General features: G+C 31.7%; 3 protein-coding genes across 4 annotated transcripts; all 3 read right to left on the bottom strand.

The window, feature by feature from the left end:
* Positions 1-36: 36 nt before the first annotated feature.
* Positions 37-2,354, bottom strand: LOC103859096 (F-actin-capping protein subunit alpha). Of its 2 annotated transcripts, XM_009136580.3 has the most exons (10): positions 2,098-2,354; positions 1,808-1,923; positions 1,541-1,630; positions 1,382-1,446; positions 1,080-1,241; positions 912-990; positions 738-815; positions 539-613; positions 414-449; positions 37-338 (listed from the first exon to the last, which is right to left on the bottom strand). In XM_009136580.3, exons 1-10 carry the CDS (start codon positions 2,213-2,215, stop codon positions 231-233), a joined length of 927 nt encoding a protein of 308 aa, XP_009134828.1. In that variant the 5' UTR covers positions 2,216-2,354; the 3' UTR covers positions 37-230. The 2 variants fall into 2 exon arrangements, with proteins under 2 accessions (XP_009134828.1, XP_033144070.1); XM_033288179.1 differs by lacking the exon at positions 414-449.
* A 737-nt stretch (positions 2,355-3,091) lies between these two features.
* Positions 3,092-6,335, bottom strand: LOC103859095 (tafazzin). Its single transcript, XM_009136579.3, has 7 exons — positions 5,392-6,335; positions 4,846-4,964; positions 4,691-4,756; positions 4,402-4,599; positions 4,167-4,285; positions 3,961-4,066; positions 3,092-3,673 (listed from the first exon to the last, which is right to left on the bottom strand). Exons 1-7 carry the CDS (start codon positions 5,615-5,617, stop codon positions 3,209-3,211), a joined length of 1,299 nt encoding a protein of 432 aa, XP_009134827.2. The 5' UTR covers positions 5,618-6,335; the 3' UTR covers positions 3,092-3,208.
* A 136-nt stretch (positions 6,336-6,471) lies between these two features.
* Positions 6,472-7,287, bottom strand: LOC103859094 (protein RALF-like 22). The gene has a single exon (XM_009136578.3). It carries the CDS (start codon positions 7,151-7,153, stop codon positions 6,797-6,799), a length of 357 nt encoding a protein of 118 aa, XP_009134826.1. The 5' UTR covers positions 7,154-7,287; the 3' UTR covers positions 6,472-6,796.
* Positions 7,288-16,804: the final 9,517 nt, after the last annotated feature.

The following is a 16,804-nucleotide window of genomic DNA, read 5'->3' as shown; positions in this document are numbered from 1 at the left end:
TTGTATATACTAGTTTGTTGAACATTGCTTTTAACATGAATTTTCAAACCAAATAACCCATTTCTTGAACTCCACTAACAAATATCAATGATTCAACACTGCAAGCAGTTTTGTACAAAACCAACAAAGGAAAAACAAATACACAGACAACAGAAACATAATCGATGATACTATTCCTCTTCACAGAAACTTTAAATAGAGAAGTCCAGGTTGAGATTTGATGATTAGTCTCACTTGCCAAGTCCAAGTTCTTTCTCCACCTCTCTGGTTAGGCTGAACTGTAAAGTGTTCTGCCATGGGAACAGAGTTCTTGTCACTGGTAGTTTCCTCCTCAGATCCTGCAAAAAATCCCAAAACCAGATTGATGAGTAAAAAAATACACACCTCTAAGTTACATCCATCAAAAACGTTACCTTGAAAGTGTTATCCGGTAATTTAGAATATGCTACCTAATGATTTGGTTCGAAGCAGAATTAGCCACACAAGCATCAATGGTAAAAGAAGGAAACAACAAATAATGAGTTAGCTATTTGGATACCTCTAGAGCTCCAAGATACTCTGTTTCATGGTGTCTTATGATATTGGCTATGGCAATCGCGCAGTCATCAGCAGACTGAAAAAATGTAAACAAGAATTCATCCACAAGTTTAGTATCAGACCCTACATTATACATAAGGTGTAAAGGACATGCTAGCCTTAGCTTGTGGTGAGATTATAGTCGAGCATGTCGAGAGTACCTGAAATATTGTCGAATCCTGGAACTCTTTCTTTGCATCTAACTCTACATTCCCCTCTTCGAAATAATGTGCTCCTACCTGAAGAGAACGAGATAATATACTTCGAATAAGCTCACTGATCTTCCATTGGCTTTTGAATAAGTCACAACCAACTTACAGAGAGCATAATGTTACCTGCACTTTCCCTTTTATGTCAAGCACCTGCGATTCATCCTGGAAATCAATGTTCCATACAGATCTCCAGCTTCCATTACTGCACAACCAAAGCTATTTCAGCAGAGAGACCATAGCTGATGCTAAGAGAATTTAACAATAATTAGAAGAGGATCAGGAGGTACACACCAGAAGTTCTGGGGACTGAGTTTCCTGGCAGTAATTATAACTACGAGCTCAAAGTCCGTCCCTGGTCCATCAGCATATTTCCCCTTCACACAATTAACGGTAGACACACCTTTCGGGTAAGACTCACTAACGTATCGCTGGATTTCAGCATCAAGAGCAGATCTGTAATACATAACCGTCTTTTCAATATTATATTCTAATGTTTTCATCTGCTGCCATAAGAACTTAAGCTAGAACTAGATGAACATTCAGAAGTGACTTTTTTTCATTAATCTGATTTTAAATCAGGTGTAATACCATACCTGAACTCCTCAATATAGGAAGATGGAAGTTCTTCATCATAAGCAGGACGTACTTTTGTACAAATCTAGTCATAGAAAAGAGATGCAGGCTAAGTATATATTCACAATCACATCACGGATCACGCTATAACTAAGAATAAAATAGAATCGATAGTGAACCTGTTTAACGTGATCAACTATGGCAACCTGGGCAGTTCTTGGATCAAGGTACTCATTCTCAGTAATTTCACTATAAGATGAAATAATCACCTGTCACAACAACACAAATTAATACTAAATGATTTGATCAACAGTATCAAAGAAATGTTGCGTGTTACTTTAAGATACCAGCCTTAAGTTCATGAAAACTATGTAGAAGACAAAGAGAAAAGTACTTTAATTTTCAAACAATTATAGATTTCAAAACTCATGAGAGATTAAACTCACATCACCAGCCCTACTGGGCATTTCAAGGCAAATCATGTGAGACTTGTTGTACACTGGAAACGCCTCCATGGCCGCCTCGTTGTACACTTCCTCATCGCTCAAAACCTCCTTCAAATCTTCCATAAAAAAAAAAAAAATCGAAATGAAAATGTCAAATTACACACAATGATCCTTGAGATATCAATGCACGGGAACAATATACGATTACGAATCCGTATGCAGAGTCCACATCTCAGTGGAATAAGATACACATCAGAAAAAAAAAACATATTAGTGTAATATTTGAGTACCTTTGGCGACGTAATTGATTTCGCCAGCGGGAGCGTTGAGGAGAAACCATTTCGCGATTTCCTTCTTCTGATCGTAGCTTAGTTCCGTCTCCTGTAACTCGTCTTCTTCGTCCGCCATAGCTTTCTATCTCTCTACTACCAAAGCAAATGACGGAGGAGATTAAATTAAGTTGTTGTCGCCGGCGATAGCCTGAAGGGTTACATTCGTCATTGAATAGATAAAACTGTTATGATCGAGAGTAAATCAGGACCGTTGGTTTGCGATGAATCAAACGGTGCCGTTTTAAGATTTACGAATTAATTGAATATTTTTTTTAATGTCTGCCAACTTTTTTTTGATGACTCAATTATTTTAGAATCATAACAAAATTTGTTACAATTATTAGTATTCCTCTTTGCCTAAAACCGGCCCAAAAAAAAAGAAGATTTTCTAGAAGATTAATTTAATAGAATAGCGTAAACCTATTTGTGTTTAACTTGCGATCTACCACTCTAACCACCTAGATCAACTAATCGACTACTCAGCCATAACACAAGAGATCAAAGATTTGATTTTGGCAATTGCAAAAATCGATTCTCAGCTAAAATAATAATAGGATTTAAGTTCAAAGTGGCATGAAAAACAAGTAACACAATGTATATTAGAATTCAAACTAAGAAAGGTCGATCTAGGATAGTTAATTTGAATGATCTCAATTGCAAACGGCAAACGGCAAACCAGACAACTATTCAGGCTCAAATAAGGACAAGTCTAGAACTCAGAGCTCGCAGTTAGAACAACACATTGGCGTATACTTGCTTATTTCACCGATCAGACCAAGCCATTAAAATGTCGTTTGGTCTGAGGTCCGACAGTAAATCTTAGAGAATAAATCTGATATGTTCACATAAACATCCTAGCATCTACGAAAACATCAACTTTCGCATGGCTAAAGATCTGATTCATTCATACTAGATCTAGTAAATTATGTCACTTTTGATGCACACGATAACCTAAGATCCAATGCTAGGTGATCAGATTAGCACAAGCATTAAGTACAGCACATTTATCCATAAAATTCTGTTATTCAAAACCGAGCTTCTGTAACTAAACTAATGATCATAATGCAAATTAGTAAGTGTAATCGAGTTTTTGTAATCCATTGTTTACATCATAATACTCTCTCCATGCCTTTAAACCCCGGATTTCACCATAGTTTGCAGATTCATCCCTACTCTTGTAATTGCTCTGAAACAACCCTTTAGCCGCAAACCCCATGATCTCTGTAGAGTCCAGAAACCTCTTAACCTTCAGGCTGATGCTTCCTTCGGATGGCAATCCCCTTTTAGGAACCTGACAATCCAAACCATTTGAGACGACGTCGGTTTGGGAAATTTGTTTACCAAGAAGGGCTGGTGATTCTTCTGAATAGTGTGCTCCCAGAGATACTTTATCAACCTGTTGCTTCAACTGGTGCAATCTTTGTCCTATCCTGGAAGATACAGTGTCATACAACTGCTTCCTTGAAACGTGTTTGGCTCCTTCAGTGTCTACAAGGTCATTAAAGGGAATAGGATCTCCAATGATCACTGTCACCTGCAAATGTTTCACCGTCATTCTATAGCAAGATATTTCAAAGTTCAAACACGTTTCATTACACTAGGGGTCTGAACTCTAAATCAACCATAGACAGAACCAACATATGAAACCCCAATTAAGTGATCGATTCATCCTTTCTTAAAGCTTAGTTCAAGATTGGTTTCAACCCATGAATCACTAAGAATCAAGTCCCCTTAAGCTAAGAGTGTATATAGTTATGGTTCGCTATTAGTACAAAAAATGGTTCCAAACTGTGAAGTGGGCTGTAGCTTAAAGATACTCACTGTTTTGCCAATCCGTGGAACACTGGCTCCTATAGGCATTATATCTTGCATACCAGTATGCACAAATGGAACAACCATAGGGAGGGTATCTGCGTCCAAAATCAACCTGCAAAAATAAGTGAATCACAAGCTTGTTTGTCTTAGAATAAGGTAATAGAAACGCATTACACAACAAAGTAGCTGAAATTAAAGCATATATGACTCACCTTCCAATACCTCTTTTTGCTGAGCCCATAGTCTTGCCACCGTCCCGAGAGCGACTACCTTCTGGAAATATGTGAACCCATCCACCATTATTCAATTTCGAAATCGCAATGTCCATTCCCTGTGAGATAGTTACAAAACAGTCACTCACTTTAGCTCAACCCTTGTTTCCATCAGATGCTTTGAAGTAAGATAAAAACACATGTGACAATTAAGAAGCTAGGCAGTCTATTTCACCTGCTGATAAATTCCTTCACCGCGAGAAACTGGCAAAACTTTGACGGATCGAAAGAAAGCTGAAGTTACAGGGTTCTTAAAGCATCTATCTGTAGCACAAAGCGTCCACCTCAAATTACGAGCATCGAGTAGAAGCTTAGGCGGAAGTAACGAAGCAATGACAAATGGATCATCCAAGGATGCCACATGATTGCTAACCTGGAGATTGTTAATACAAGCATACAATTAGGTACCGTAACCCCCAACCACAAAACATACAAAAATCTTCAGAACATAAGTCACCTCGTACCGTTACAAGAGGCTTGTTCTTTGGTCTGTTGAGCAGAGCATCATGCAACTTCTCCAAACCATACACCTAGAAAGTTAAACAAAACTAAGAACTGAGAACACTTTTGAAAGAAAAGAATGCATCTTTACAGAACAGTAATCTAAGATGTCACACACCTGAACACGGTTAAGACCATTCATGAAAACATGACAAGCGTTTCCAATAAGTGGAACAGCCACAGCTTGAAGCATCCGGAAGATAGCAGACTCTTCTTCTGCCGTCAAATCTTTAGGTACTGCAACAATAAAGAGTTATCTGATAAAAGTTCCCACAAAGAACCAAGACAAACTTAACAATCTCTCATCCACGACAAGAAACTAAACCAATAGGCTCCAAATTAACAATCTCTCTGAGAACCACCAAACTTGCCGAGAACACAAGCATTGTAAATAGTCTCTACCAGCGCGAATTGGGTTGCGAATTGAACTCAAATGGCGGTAGTTACAGTTGTAACCCCTTTACCGCTGGACCAACTCGACATTGGTCTCTCATATGAATTTAACAAAGGTATATGCACTCTCTGATTCAATTACAAAATCAAAACAAAGCTCAAACATGAGAGATTAGGATCCAATTGCCTGTAAGTATCATTTATACACACACCATACGTAGATATTAAAGATTCATCATAGAGTTTCTAACAAGGGGGAGATGATCCAAACCTCTTCTGCGATAGAAAGCGGGGGCAGAAGGGAGAGACTCGCGGCGGAAGTTCCGGAATCGAGCAGCCAAGCGGTGGATGGAGGAGGAGAAGTAACCGTCCGTATATAAAACCGCGGCTCTGCCACGGTGATCGTCGACGGCGATTCGAAATCGATCACGGAGCTGGACCTTTAGCAGCAGCAAACTCTTCCATAGATCCGCCTTGTCAAATAATTGAATTCCCATACTGAATGCTCTGATTCAGATACGAAGACGAGATTTTTTTCGAGTAAGAAACTTTCTGAGGAAATAAACTTTTCCCGGCGAAGGAGGTAGGGAGAGAGATAGCTCGTAAAGGGTTTGGAGTATGTTAACGTGAACGGCGGTGAGATTTCGCGCATAATAGCAATTGGATCAACGACACGTGGGCCCGTATGTAAATATCTGATATGGGCTTTTTGTTAGCCCACAATGCGACTTATCATAGGATAAACAAATAAATTAATGGCGATGACATGGCGCCACGTCGTTTCAGATACGAGACGGAATCACGAAGGTGTTATTAGTGGTGTAATTGGACTCGCTGGAGGTCACTAGTGAATATGAGTGAGGCCCAGTAAATTAAATTACCTACGCATGGTAGTGACCACTGACTAGTGAGTGATATGGTTTTTTAGTTTCATTTTGTTTTGTATTTAATCTTACATTACTGATGTAGAATGTGGAGGAAAGACTAAAACATTACTCAAACAAAGCCAACTAAATATTAAGATCAATCATAGCCTATTTATTCCCTTTTTCTTCAAAACCTTACTTATTAAATATTATTTGGCACATTTTCATGATTATACATTTTCATGGTTACTGTTAGCCTAATAATGTATACAAAAATATCCAACGATGCATACCAAATACAGAAGACAACAGCTGCAGCAAAAGGAAGTTTCACGAAGATGAATAATACAATATGAAGAAAATGTTTTGAATTAAAGCGTGTTAGGCTGTGATGGTCCCATCATTACCTTATTAGCCAACATGCCACCACCAACTAATAAAGGAATGCATTTCTGTTACTCAATTAATTATATGGTCCGTTGATATAATTAAATACAACTCAGATTCCAAATTGGACTAATTACTTTTCGTTAATTGTTACAACACAAAACGAAGCACAGATCTCAATCCCTTCTCGGACTAATAACTTTACTAATCTACCCAACTTTGAATTATTTTTTTATATTTATATGAACAACCAGCAAAATAAAAATAACGATATGTTTTTTTTTGTTGTTTTCATCAAAGACTATAGTTTTCATCAATGTGTAAATCAAACCCATATATCCCCGAAATAAATAAGAAAAAGAAGAAAATAAAGCGAAACACGCAAGGGCAAAACAGGAATTGTACTCATCATCTTCTTCCTCTTCAACGCCTGCACCTGGTAATGGTGCTGCATCCACGGCGGTAAGGATTCGCCTGAGCGCCACGCTGGCAGTTGTAATACGAAGCTCCACGTCGCGAGCAAGGCACACTGTTCTTCCTCATCGCACCGTAGCTAACGTACTTCTTCTGCGCTAAAATGCGCCGGCTGATATCTGAATCGAACTCCATCTCCTCTTCCTCGGCTATACACTCAGCGATCGAACCTTCGCATCCAGAGAAGAGCGAAGAAGATCCTGTCCGTACGAAATCAAGCGAATCTCCGAAGCCTCCGGTTGCGTTGACGGCTGAGATTACGAGCGCGAGGAGCGCGATGACGGCGTAGATCGCGCGAGAGTTCATCTTCTTCTTTGACTAAACCTTCTGGATGAATCAGAGGCTTTTTGAGATTTCTTTAGTCGTCTTTCGCGAATTTGTTTCTCTCTCTCTCTGAAACTTGATTCTGTACACAGCTTAAGACAACAAGTTAAGCATTGGTGTTTAGCTTCTTATAACATGGTACATTTATTACAACGGGCTTCTTTGTGGATATATTTACGACAGTGCCATTCTCTTTTTCTTTACATTTAAAGAGCATGTAATCATTTTTTTATTTATGAAATTGACTTATACGCAATTGGCGCCATATTATTTGTATTAATAAATCATGAATTTACAGTTTATAGCCTTTGAAATATTCCTTGGCTTATTCTCAAGTTATTTGATGTTTTCGTGCACCCACGACTTAATTAGGACGGCTTCTACATAATTATTTTTAATTGCAATTTGATTTTATTGCATCATTTAGCTTTAGAAACTTGAGTCTTGAATAATTCTTTTTCGAATAATTCTTATGGATGGATAAAATCTTCATTATACTAGATTAAGACCCGCGCCTTGCGCGGGATGAACATTATATATAAATTATTTTTACATGTTATATATTTTTTTACATATTATGAAATAATAAATAAAAATTGAATAACTAAGAATTCAGTAACAATTACATATATGATTAAATTGGAGCAAACACATAAAATAAATTTTTATTAATTCAAACAAACACTTTTATTTTATTTTATACGGTATATGTTTAAATTTAAATGATATTAACGTAGATATATAATATATTTTAATATTGATATCTATTAAAAAAATTTATACTCATATTATTTTTGTTCATTTGTATCCTTTTATAAAAAAAACTTTAAATCGACAACATAATTTTTATTATGGGATATTTAATAATTATAATAATTTATAATTTAAAAAAAATCAATGTACAGTTTTAAGTTTCAATATTAAGTTATCAATATTTGTCAAAACTTTTATCAAAAAATAAATTTCAAAGAAAATTTTGAAATTAAAATACTTATGTACTTTTATATGGTATATAATTTATTTCAAACAATATTAGCATATAAATATATACACTTCTTTTTTCTTAATATTTATTAAATGAGACTTCCAACTTATATGATTTTCTAATAATTTGTATATTGTCATAATAAAAATTTTAAACTATGTATAATCAAAATTTTAAATGTGAGATTTTTAATAGTTTTAGTAATTTTAAATATTTATGTACTTTTATATGGTATATAATTTATTTTAAACAATATTAACATATATATATATACACCTCTTTTAATCTTAATATTTATTAAATGAGACTTTGTACTTGTATGATTTTATAATAATTTGTATCTTGGCATAATAAAAATTGAGTCATTCTTGGGTTCACTCCCTAAGGTGAACCTCTAGGTTCACCAACCAATAGGATTTCATTATTTCAAATTCGATATCTTTTAAAAAAAGAAACCAAATATTCTCAAATTATATTATGTTTTTAAAATAAAAAAGATAATAGTTACAGAAAAAAGAATTAAAAAAAAATATTTCTGATGTTCTCAACAAAATACTAAACCCTAAATCCTAATCCCTAAACCCTAAATCCTAAACCCTAAACCCTTGGATAAACCCTAAACCATTGGGTAAATCCTAAACCCTTGGATAAATCCTAAACCCTTGGGTAAACCCTAAACCATTGGGTAAACCCCAAACCCTTGGATAAATCCTAAACTCTAAATAAAAAACACTAAAACCCTAAACGCTTGAATGTTTTAGTGTATAGTGATTTTGATTTAGAGTTTTGGATTTATCCTAGAGTTTAGGGTTTATCCAAGGGTTTAGGGTTTAGGATTAAGGGTTTAGGGATTAGAATTTAGGGTTTAGGGTTTAATGTTATGCTGACGACGTAAAATTTTTTTTTTGTAATTATTACTATTTTTTTTTTACTTTTTAATTTTAAAAACATAATATAATTTGATAATATTTTGTTTCCTTTTTTAAAAGATATCGAATATAAAATAAAAGAATCATATTGGTTGGTGAACCTAGAGGTTCACCCTAAGGGGTGGACCTAAGAATATTAAACTACGTATATCACAAATTTCAACGTGAGACTTTTAATAGTTTTAGTAATGTATAGTCGTTTTCAAAATTTAATATATAACATATATGAAAAAATCTAATTTTTATTATATAGTGGTTGTTTAATTTATTTTAATAAGTTAAAAAAATGATAGAATATACACTAATGTTATCAAATCTTTATTATTCAAAATTATTATTTGTCATATATACTTTAGCCTCATTAGGTAAATCCGTAATTTTTATTTTAAAAATAATGAAAAAATATTAATAATTAATATATGGTTAGTTTAATAAAAAAATTATTAAATTTTTGGATGGACCACTTCAAATGTAATAATTATTCTCTTTAAATATATAAGGGATAATAGGAAAAACGATGTAACTACATTTACATCTTGAACAGATTACTTGCCGTATATTTCTTCGGTAAATCTTTGCATTGATTATCATATTTACGTATTCACAAAGACCAATTTGAAAATCTTTATGAGTTATTTCCTTATCTTAAGAGTAAATTACGGACATAAATTTATGTTCTTTTAAGATTGAGTTGTTAGACTTGTAAGTGGCTATGGAAAACCGTTCGTTTAAATGACAACTTCTGAATTCAATTACAAAATCATGTTTCTATAATCCATAAGAAAAGCTGAAAATCAGAACGAAAACAACCCAAGTCTAGGACTCTAAGTTAATATTTCAATGGCCTCGTTAGTTAACTATCCATCTGTACTTACATTTTATGTATGTTTAGAACATGCACAAATATAATGCAAAGAACATGTTATGTTTATGCGGAGAGTTTACATTGAAATATCTTTGATTCTATTGTTATACTGGACAAATCGTTTTAATAATTTTTAGATTTTGATAAAGTCTCTAGTAAATTTAGCTATTGCAATGGCCTAACATAGCAGAATTGAAAACTTATTTCGTTATATAATATTAAGAACTAGATTTTGACCCGTGCAACCGCACGGGTGTTTGTTTTCACTTTTCTATACATAAATTATTATTTTAGAACATAAATGGTATATATTATAATGTTAATCATATACTTAAATATTTATATAACTATTTCAAATACAATAATTTTATAATTTACATGTTATAATTAATTAATTGTTTAAACCTTATGTATTTGCCACTTCTTATTATATATTTATCTTATTGTATTTGTATTTAGTTATTAAGCAAATTAATATATTCATGAGAAAATATATTTAAAAAATATTTTGTAGTTAATTTATGCTAAATTCTGACCCGTATTTCAAAACTGGATTTCTTTTTACCAATATTTTTATGCTTATTCATTTTAGATAATTTATTATTGTATATATAAAAGTGTAAGATATGTTAATTTTTAGACATGTATTATATAATTTGTTAATTTTAAGCCGTTCTATCATCATATTATATTTTAAATAAATAGTTTATATTTATGAAAATAAAATTTATAAATTTATCAATTGAATATAATTTTATCATATTTATTTTAGCATAATAATTATATTTTAACATGATCATGACTATAAAAATAGATAAAATAGGATATAATTTATTTATTTTCAGTTCTAAACGATAACTTAAAATACATTAAGTTATTGTTTAAATATTACACAGATTTATTAGAATTTTTAAATATAATATATAAATATATATTATATTTAAAATGAAAATATATTATGATTAAAGTAGTTACAAAGATTTTATATTATTAACTTTAAAGAAATACATGTTAATTTTTATACATATATTATATAGTTTGATAATGTTAACCCATTTTACCAACATATTAGATTTTATTTTTGAACAAAAATATTTTATAATTAAGAAAATAAAATATATAAATATATAAATATATAAATTTAATACAATTTTATTATATTAACTCAATATAATAATTTTATTTTAATATGATTGATTATGATTATATAATAACTAAAATATTATAGATTTTTTTATTTTTCATTTTATATAACTGAATATATTAATGTATAATAATATTTTAAACTAATTTCAAAATTAGTGAAAATATTTAAATATAATTTCGAAAATGAAGATCTTGTAAAAATCTTTTTAAACAGATTTGTTAGAATTTTAAAATAAATATATTTATATTTAAAATGAAAAGATATCAAAAGATACTATGATTAAAATATTTTAAAAATTATATTTATTATTAGTCTAAATTAAAATATAGTATGAATTTCTATGAATAGGTCCATTAGGTCCATTTTTAAAAAAATCACACATGAATCAAGGTTGTGACTTCTGTTTTAATATATAAGATTGTGTTTGATACTTTTGTTCTATGTGTTTCAGACTACGTGTTCTATGTCTTCATTTTACCAGTTCAGTAGTGATTCAATCGTTTGATATATCTTATGACTTTCTACTTGGCCATGACAACTGATATTGTTTTTGTGGAAGTTATATAATGGAAAATTTCTTCTGCAGGTTATTAATCGTGATGGAAGAGTTCTTCTGCATATTAAATAATGAATATATGTAGTTTAGAATCATGTGTGTAAACACATACGGGAATTAGAATAAAATCAAATGATACGTATGTTTATAAGTGTTACACACATTTTATTTACATTAATGTTATACCAATGGCAATGTTAGTAATTACTCTAGATATGAATGGGTATATGTAAAAGGGGGCTGAGAAGAGCTCTTGTGCTGACACATCAGCATAATGGCATTTCTGTGAATATATTACATTTTAAAGGTTAGTCTTAAAAATTGCTTCTCTTTTAATAATAAAGGGATAATGTTATTACTAGTTCTAAGTAATTATCACTAGTGTTTAGTTAAGTAATTATTAATATTGTTTAGTTAATTAAAATTTATTTTGGGGTTCTAGTGAGCCGAACATGATGATGGCGCTTTACGTAATTAATGAGTGAAACCATGGGCCTCGCTAGGCAGCAGCTGGTTGACCGGTTTGTCCTTTTCATCGTCGCTGTATCGGCCAAAAATGGTCTGAACTCTGGTTAGACGGTAACGCACGTTTTCTCCTCCTTCCGTTAATGTTATTTCCGTTCGGTCGTTAAACCAGGTCCGTGATATGCTAAAACTTGTTAAACTGCATATTAATACTTGTTAAATTCATTTTCTTAATAGTAAAAATTCTCTATGTGTATATTATTCAGTTTCGACACTAGTATAACTTGATAGTCTATCAGGATGGATAAAATGAGACATGCACAGGTAGATTAGTTATATAAATTAAGTTATCATCAATCTTAATTAGGACCAACATAACCGATTGAAATATTGGTACTAGTATCCAGATTTTAAGAAATAATATACATAGACATAGTGTTTAAAAAAAAAAAATACACATAGACATAAATCTTCAAATTGTTTATTTTTATAAAGTTTTTACTTAATGTTTATGGTCTTTAAAATTTCAGAATCGGTCATAATCTCAAGTTCGTACATACACTAGTAATAGACTTTTTTTTAGTAATATAGACTTGGTTAAGAACTTAAGATACAACTTAGTCTTGCAGTGAAAAAGTCTATGTGAAGACATGCAAACCACTCTCCTAACATTGTCACTGTTTTATACACACCACCATTCATTTTTTTTCTTTTTTTTTCACACCACCATTCATGGGTAGCACTATTTCTAGGCGTGAGTGTGACACCATTTTCTTCTTCTTAAAGATTATTTAACTATCATAGTTATATACAGAGAGAGAGAGATGATAATCCATGTGTCTTTAATAACGTGTGTAATGACTATAAGTTCAGAGATTCGCTAAATGATCTGAAAGTGTCGTTCTTTTTGCAGAGTAGTTTTATCGAAGAGCGTAAAGAATGCTTTGATAGGATCTTTACCCAATACCTATACTCATTTTTCAAATGAAAGAGCAACGGCTAGTTTGTCTTTTTATTACTATTATATTGTTCCCTCCGGTATGCATTTACACGGCGTTAGTGAGAGAGGCGGCGCGTAACATGCGACGACACCGTTCAGAACAAGGTGGGGCCAAGTCACAGATCACCAAGGACGGCGTTTGCGCGTTACCAACTTATCCCAAGAGCCAGCTAGCCCCTTCAACCAAATTTTTTATATATTTTGTTTAAAATTATAATCTAATAGTTAGTCTGATACTAAACATTTGCTTTATTCGGTTGTGTTGTTTCAAATATTTGATAGATTACTAGCAAATCATATGGTCGTTAATATTTATAAAAAGTAGTAATGATTAGTAAGGCGACGACAAATCTTTGTATTTTGAAAACATACCATACACAATAATTGATGTAAACGAAAAAATTAAAAAGCAACTAATTAAGAAGAAGATACATAACACGTATATGTAATGCAAAGGTTCACTTTTCTTATGAGGCTAACACGAATAAGATACCAATGATAAGGAAATCAACGAGAAAAAGCAAAGATTCCAAAGTTATGGAGAGCCTCTTTCATATTTCCACAGATCTTTTATCAAGTAGATGAACCTCTTTTCAAAAGATAGACCTCTCTTTAAATTTAAAATAAAGAATGTAGCCAACTCCCAAAGTTTGATATTTCTATAAGATTATAAACATAATTTTATAGTTGTCCCTTTCTTTTGTTTCTTTGGACTTGTTCACCATTATTTGCTTGTTTAAGTTTATAAAGAGAAGTCGACAAACAAAAGGTTTATAAAGAGAAATAGAGTTGTTGGTACATTTAAGGAACATTTTAAATTGATGACCCATTTCAACCTGTCTCATGCTTTCATAGGGTATTCATGAAATAAAACCATCTTCTTATGTATACATATTTCTTTAGGCAAACGGAGAAAACAAAGGTTATGTTTTGCGGTAAATCGATTGTGGCATTGGTAAAAGGATATAATAATGCGGTTGAATATATTTTATGGACAAGAATATATGTAGATGAAGAGGTTCAAGGTGTGTTGGGATTCTATTTTTATGTTAAGTCAAAAAGAAAACAAACAACCCTGACTAAAACACACAACACGCGGATCCAAAAGTGTTGCCAAGAAAGGATCAAGTTTGATGATAGTGGAAGAAGCACCTAACACAACATATGCATATAGCTTCACCTTTTCCATCTATTCTGCTCGAGATATATTGATATATCTTTTGTCCTAAAATACAGAGAATTATATATATATATATTTGGGAATATATCAAGATCTTAGTGTCTTGCTTTATTTTGACCCAAAAAAAGTGTCTTGCTTTGTTCATTATTACCAGCATGTTATGTCCCATTCTGATGTAGTTCCCATTGTATTCTTAGGACCCGTTTTCTTGCAAAAAGAATGTACAATAGAGCTCAATAAGAGACTAGATCCGCTGGTTGATAACTTAAGAGGGACTGTAGCTCCATGCAATATTCTTGTTCTTGACGCCTATAATCATGGTTTAGTAAAGGTTTCCCATCAAATTACAATAGAGAATAATGAAAGAAACAGAAGCTTGATGGCATTTGGAAGCATTCTATGGTGCCATTGGTGATATGATATCATACACCATAAAAAGCTATTTCTTGCAAATTACTGCTCTTTTAATTTAAAGATGGTGAACCTCAATTATGGATAGTGACATTATCACCACGTACGTCTACAAAACTGCATCATCTAGGTTTTACAAATGATGATAGCAACGTGAAAGAACAAATGAATATGGCTTAACAACTGTAACATTCCAATACACATTTGACCTTAGACGCATCTTGAAGACTTGAACCGGAAACTGCACATTCATAGCGGTCCTAAGAACATAACAAACATCTTGGGAAAGTTATTTCCAGCCACAGTTTCTTAGACCAATGAACCGAAAACAACTAAATACCTTAAAACGCACAGTAAAATGAGCTTTGGGACCTTGAACATCATAAGCATCAACGAAACTTGACTCAAAAGAAAAGCCAACATCTTTCAGACTGAATCCTTATAATGGGTCTTTGTTGTGGGCCTTGTGGCCTAGACTTAATGGGGTTTTGGTGGAAATTTTAGTCAGGCCCATATATCGATAGTGGCGCCATTGACTAGTTCCAAGCGTGAAGTGTTCGGTGGCATACTTAACTACTAGCATTTATTGAAAGAAAACGGGACAGAGTTTATAGATCGCGAAATTATTTTGTCGTGTGACAGAGACAAATCTCGTAATTGTACTGTTTTCTTTTACCGAACCACGTATCCTAAAATCTGCAATTATTTAAACTCTGTAAAAAGAAATTGAATATTTTATTCTTTTTTCTTGCAAATGGAATCTACAATGTTTGCAATAACCTCTAGAGCAACCATGTGATATGTCCGACAATTCATGGGTTTAGTATATTTGTATATAAAATTTTGTTTGTTTCTCTGAAATATTTTCTTAACTTTATTCTCAAGACAAAGTGGGTACAAACAACTCTCTGTAAATATATATTCTTTTATTTTATGCTAAATGTTGACAGAACAAAGATTTATAAAACTCTTTTGTAATGAAATGACTGATAAATGCAGACAAAAGTCGTAACTTTCTGCAATCAACTTTTTAATATATATGACGCAAAGTTAGATACTTTTGCGAACTTCATCCTCAAATCATGGTTTCATAACTTTCACTGGTCTTCTGTATACGTTGACTTTTAATTTATTTGATTGATAAGCAACACTTGAAAATTTGTACTCACTCGCGTTACCGGCCGGTTACCATTACGTGATCGTGCTCTAGTGTACCGTTTCCGTGTGTGATATTCATATATTTAGAAAAATGTTTTACATTAGTTCTTGTGCTACATATGATAACATGCATGTATAACACAAAAACAACACATAGATATATAATTGTTAATTAAGAGAATCATGTAGTTTAAATGTACTTATGAATTACGATATACATATGACTACTGTTTCTTTGACTATGCTTGTCAGAGATATACCTATACTATTATTTGCGAAGTAAAAATTTTGGAATCGAGCTCCCACATTGAAAGTTAGAGCGGTTAATATCATTTATACTTTTAATGAATCAATTATATAAATTAGTCAAAAATAAAAACGAATTTTAAATCTATATGATTAAATAAATGATTAAAATTAATAATAATCAGAATTATCTAAAATATAAATAATTAAAAATAAATTTATATAAAACATAAGATAATTCTTAAATACATTATGTTTTTATCTGTTTATATACTTAATGAATCAATTATATAAATTAGTCAAAAATAAAAATAAATTTTAAATCTATCTGATTAAATAAATGATTAAAATAAATAATAATCAGAATTATCTAAAATATAAATAATTAAAAATGAATTTCTATAAAACATAAGATAATATTTAAATATATTGTGTTTTATCCGTTTATACCCTTAATAAATTAATTATATAAATTAGTCAAAAATAAAAATGAATTTTAAATATATCTGATTAAATAAATGATTCAAATTAATAATAATCAGAATTATCTAAAATATAAATAATTAAAAACGAATTTCTATAAAACATAAGATAATTCTTAAATATATTGTGTTTTTATCTGAAAATAATATTCTTTTTTAGAATTGAGCTCTCACGTTAAAAATTAGAGTGGTTAACATCGTTTATACCT

This window comes from Brassica rapa, chromosome A03, assembly GCF_000309985.2.
Source record: "Brassica rapa cultivar Chiifu-401-42 chromosome A03, CAAS_Brap_v3.01, whole genome shotgun sequence".
Taxonomy (NCBI): domain Eukaryota; kingdom Viridiplantae; phylum Streptophyta; class Magnoliopsida; order Brassicales; family Brassicaceae; genus Brassica; species Brassica rapa.
This window is presented reverse-complemented; position numbering and strand designations above follow the sequence as displayed.

Excerpts from the sequence above, each read along its gene's own strand:
- LOC103859096 (XM_009136580.3), bottom strand. The coding sequence starts at position 2,215 with ATGGCGGACGAAGAAGACGAGTTACAGGAGACGGAACTAAGCTACGAT. Across the intron at positions 614-737 it reads AGGATTCGACAATATTTCAG|TCTGCTGATGACTGCGCGAT; the intron begins GTACTCTCGACA and ends ACATTTTTTCAG. Across the intron at positions 450-538 it reads AGTATCTTGGAGCTCTAGAG|GTAGCATATTCTAAATTACC; the intron begins GTATCCAAATAG and ends CCAAATCATTAG.
- LOC103859095 (XM_009136579.3), bottom strand. The coding sequence starts at position 5,617 with ATGGGAATTCAATTATTTGACAAGGCGGATCTATGGAAGAGTTTGCTG. Across the intron at positions 4,965-5,391 it reads CGCTTTCTATCGCAGAAGAG|TACCTAAAGATTTGACGGCA; the intron begins GTTTGGATCATC and ends TTATTGTTGCAG. Across the intron at positions 4,067-4,166 it reads GCAAAAAGAGGTATTGGAAG|GTTGATTTTGGACGCAGATA; the intron begins GTGAGTCATATA and ends TTATTTTTGCAG.
- LOC103859094 (XM_009136578.3), bottom strand. The coding sequence starts at position 7,153 with ATGAACTCTCGCGCGATCTACGCCGTCATCGCGCTCCTCGCGCTCGTA.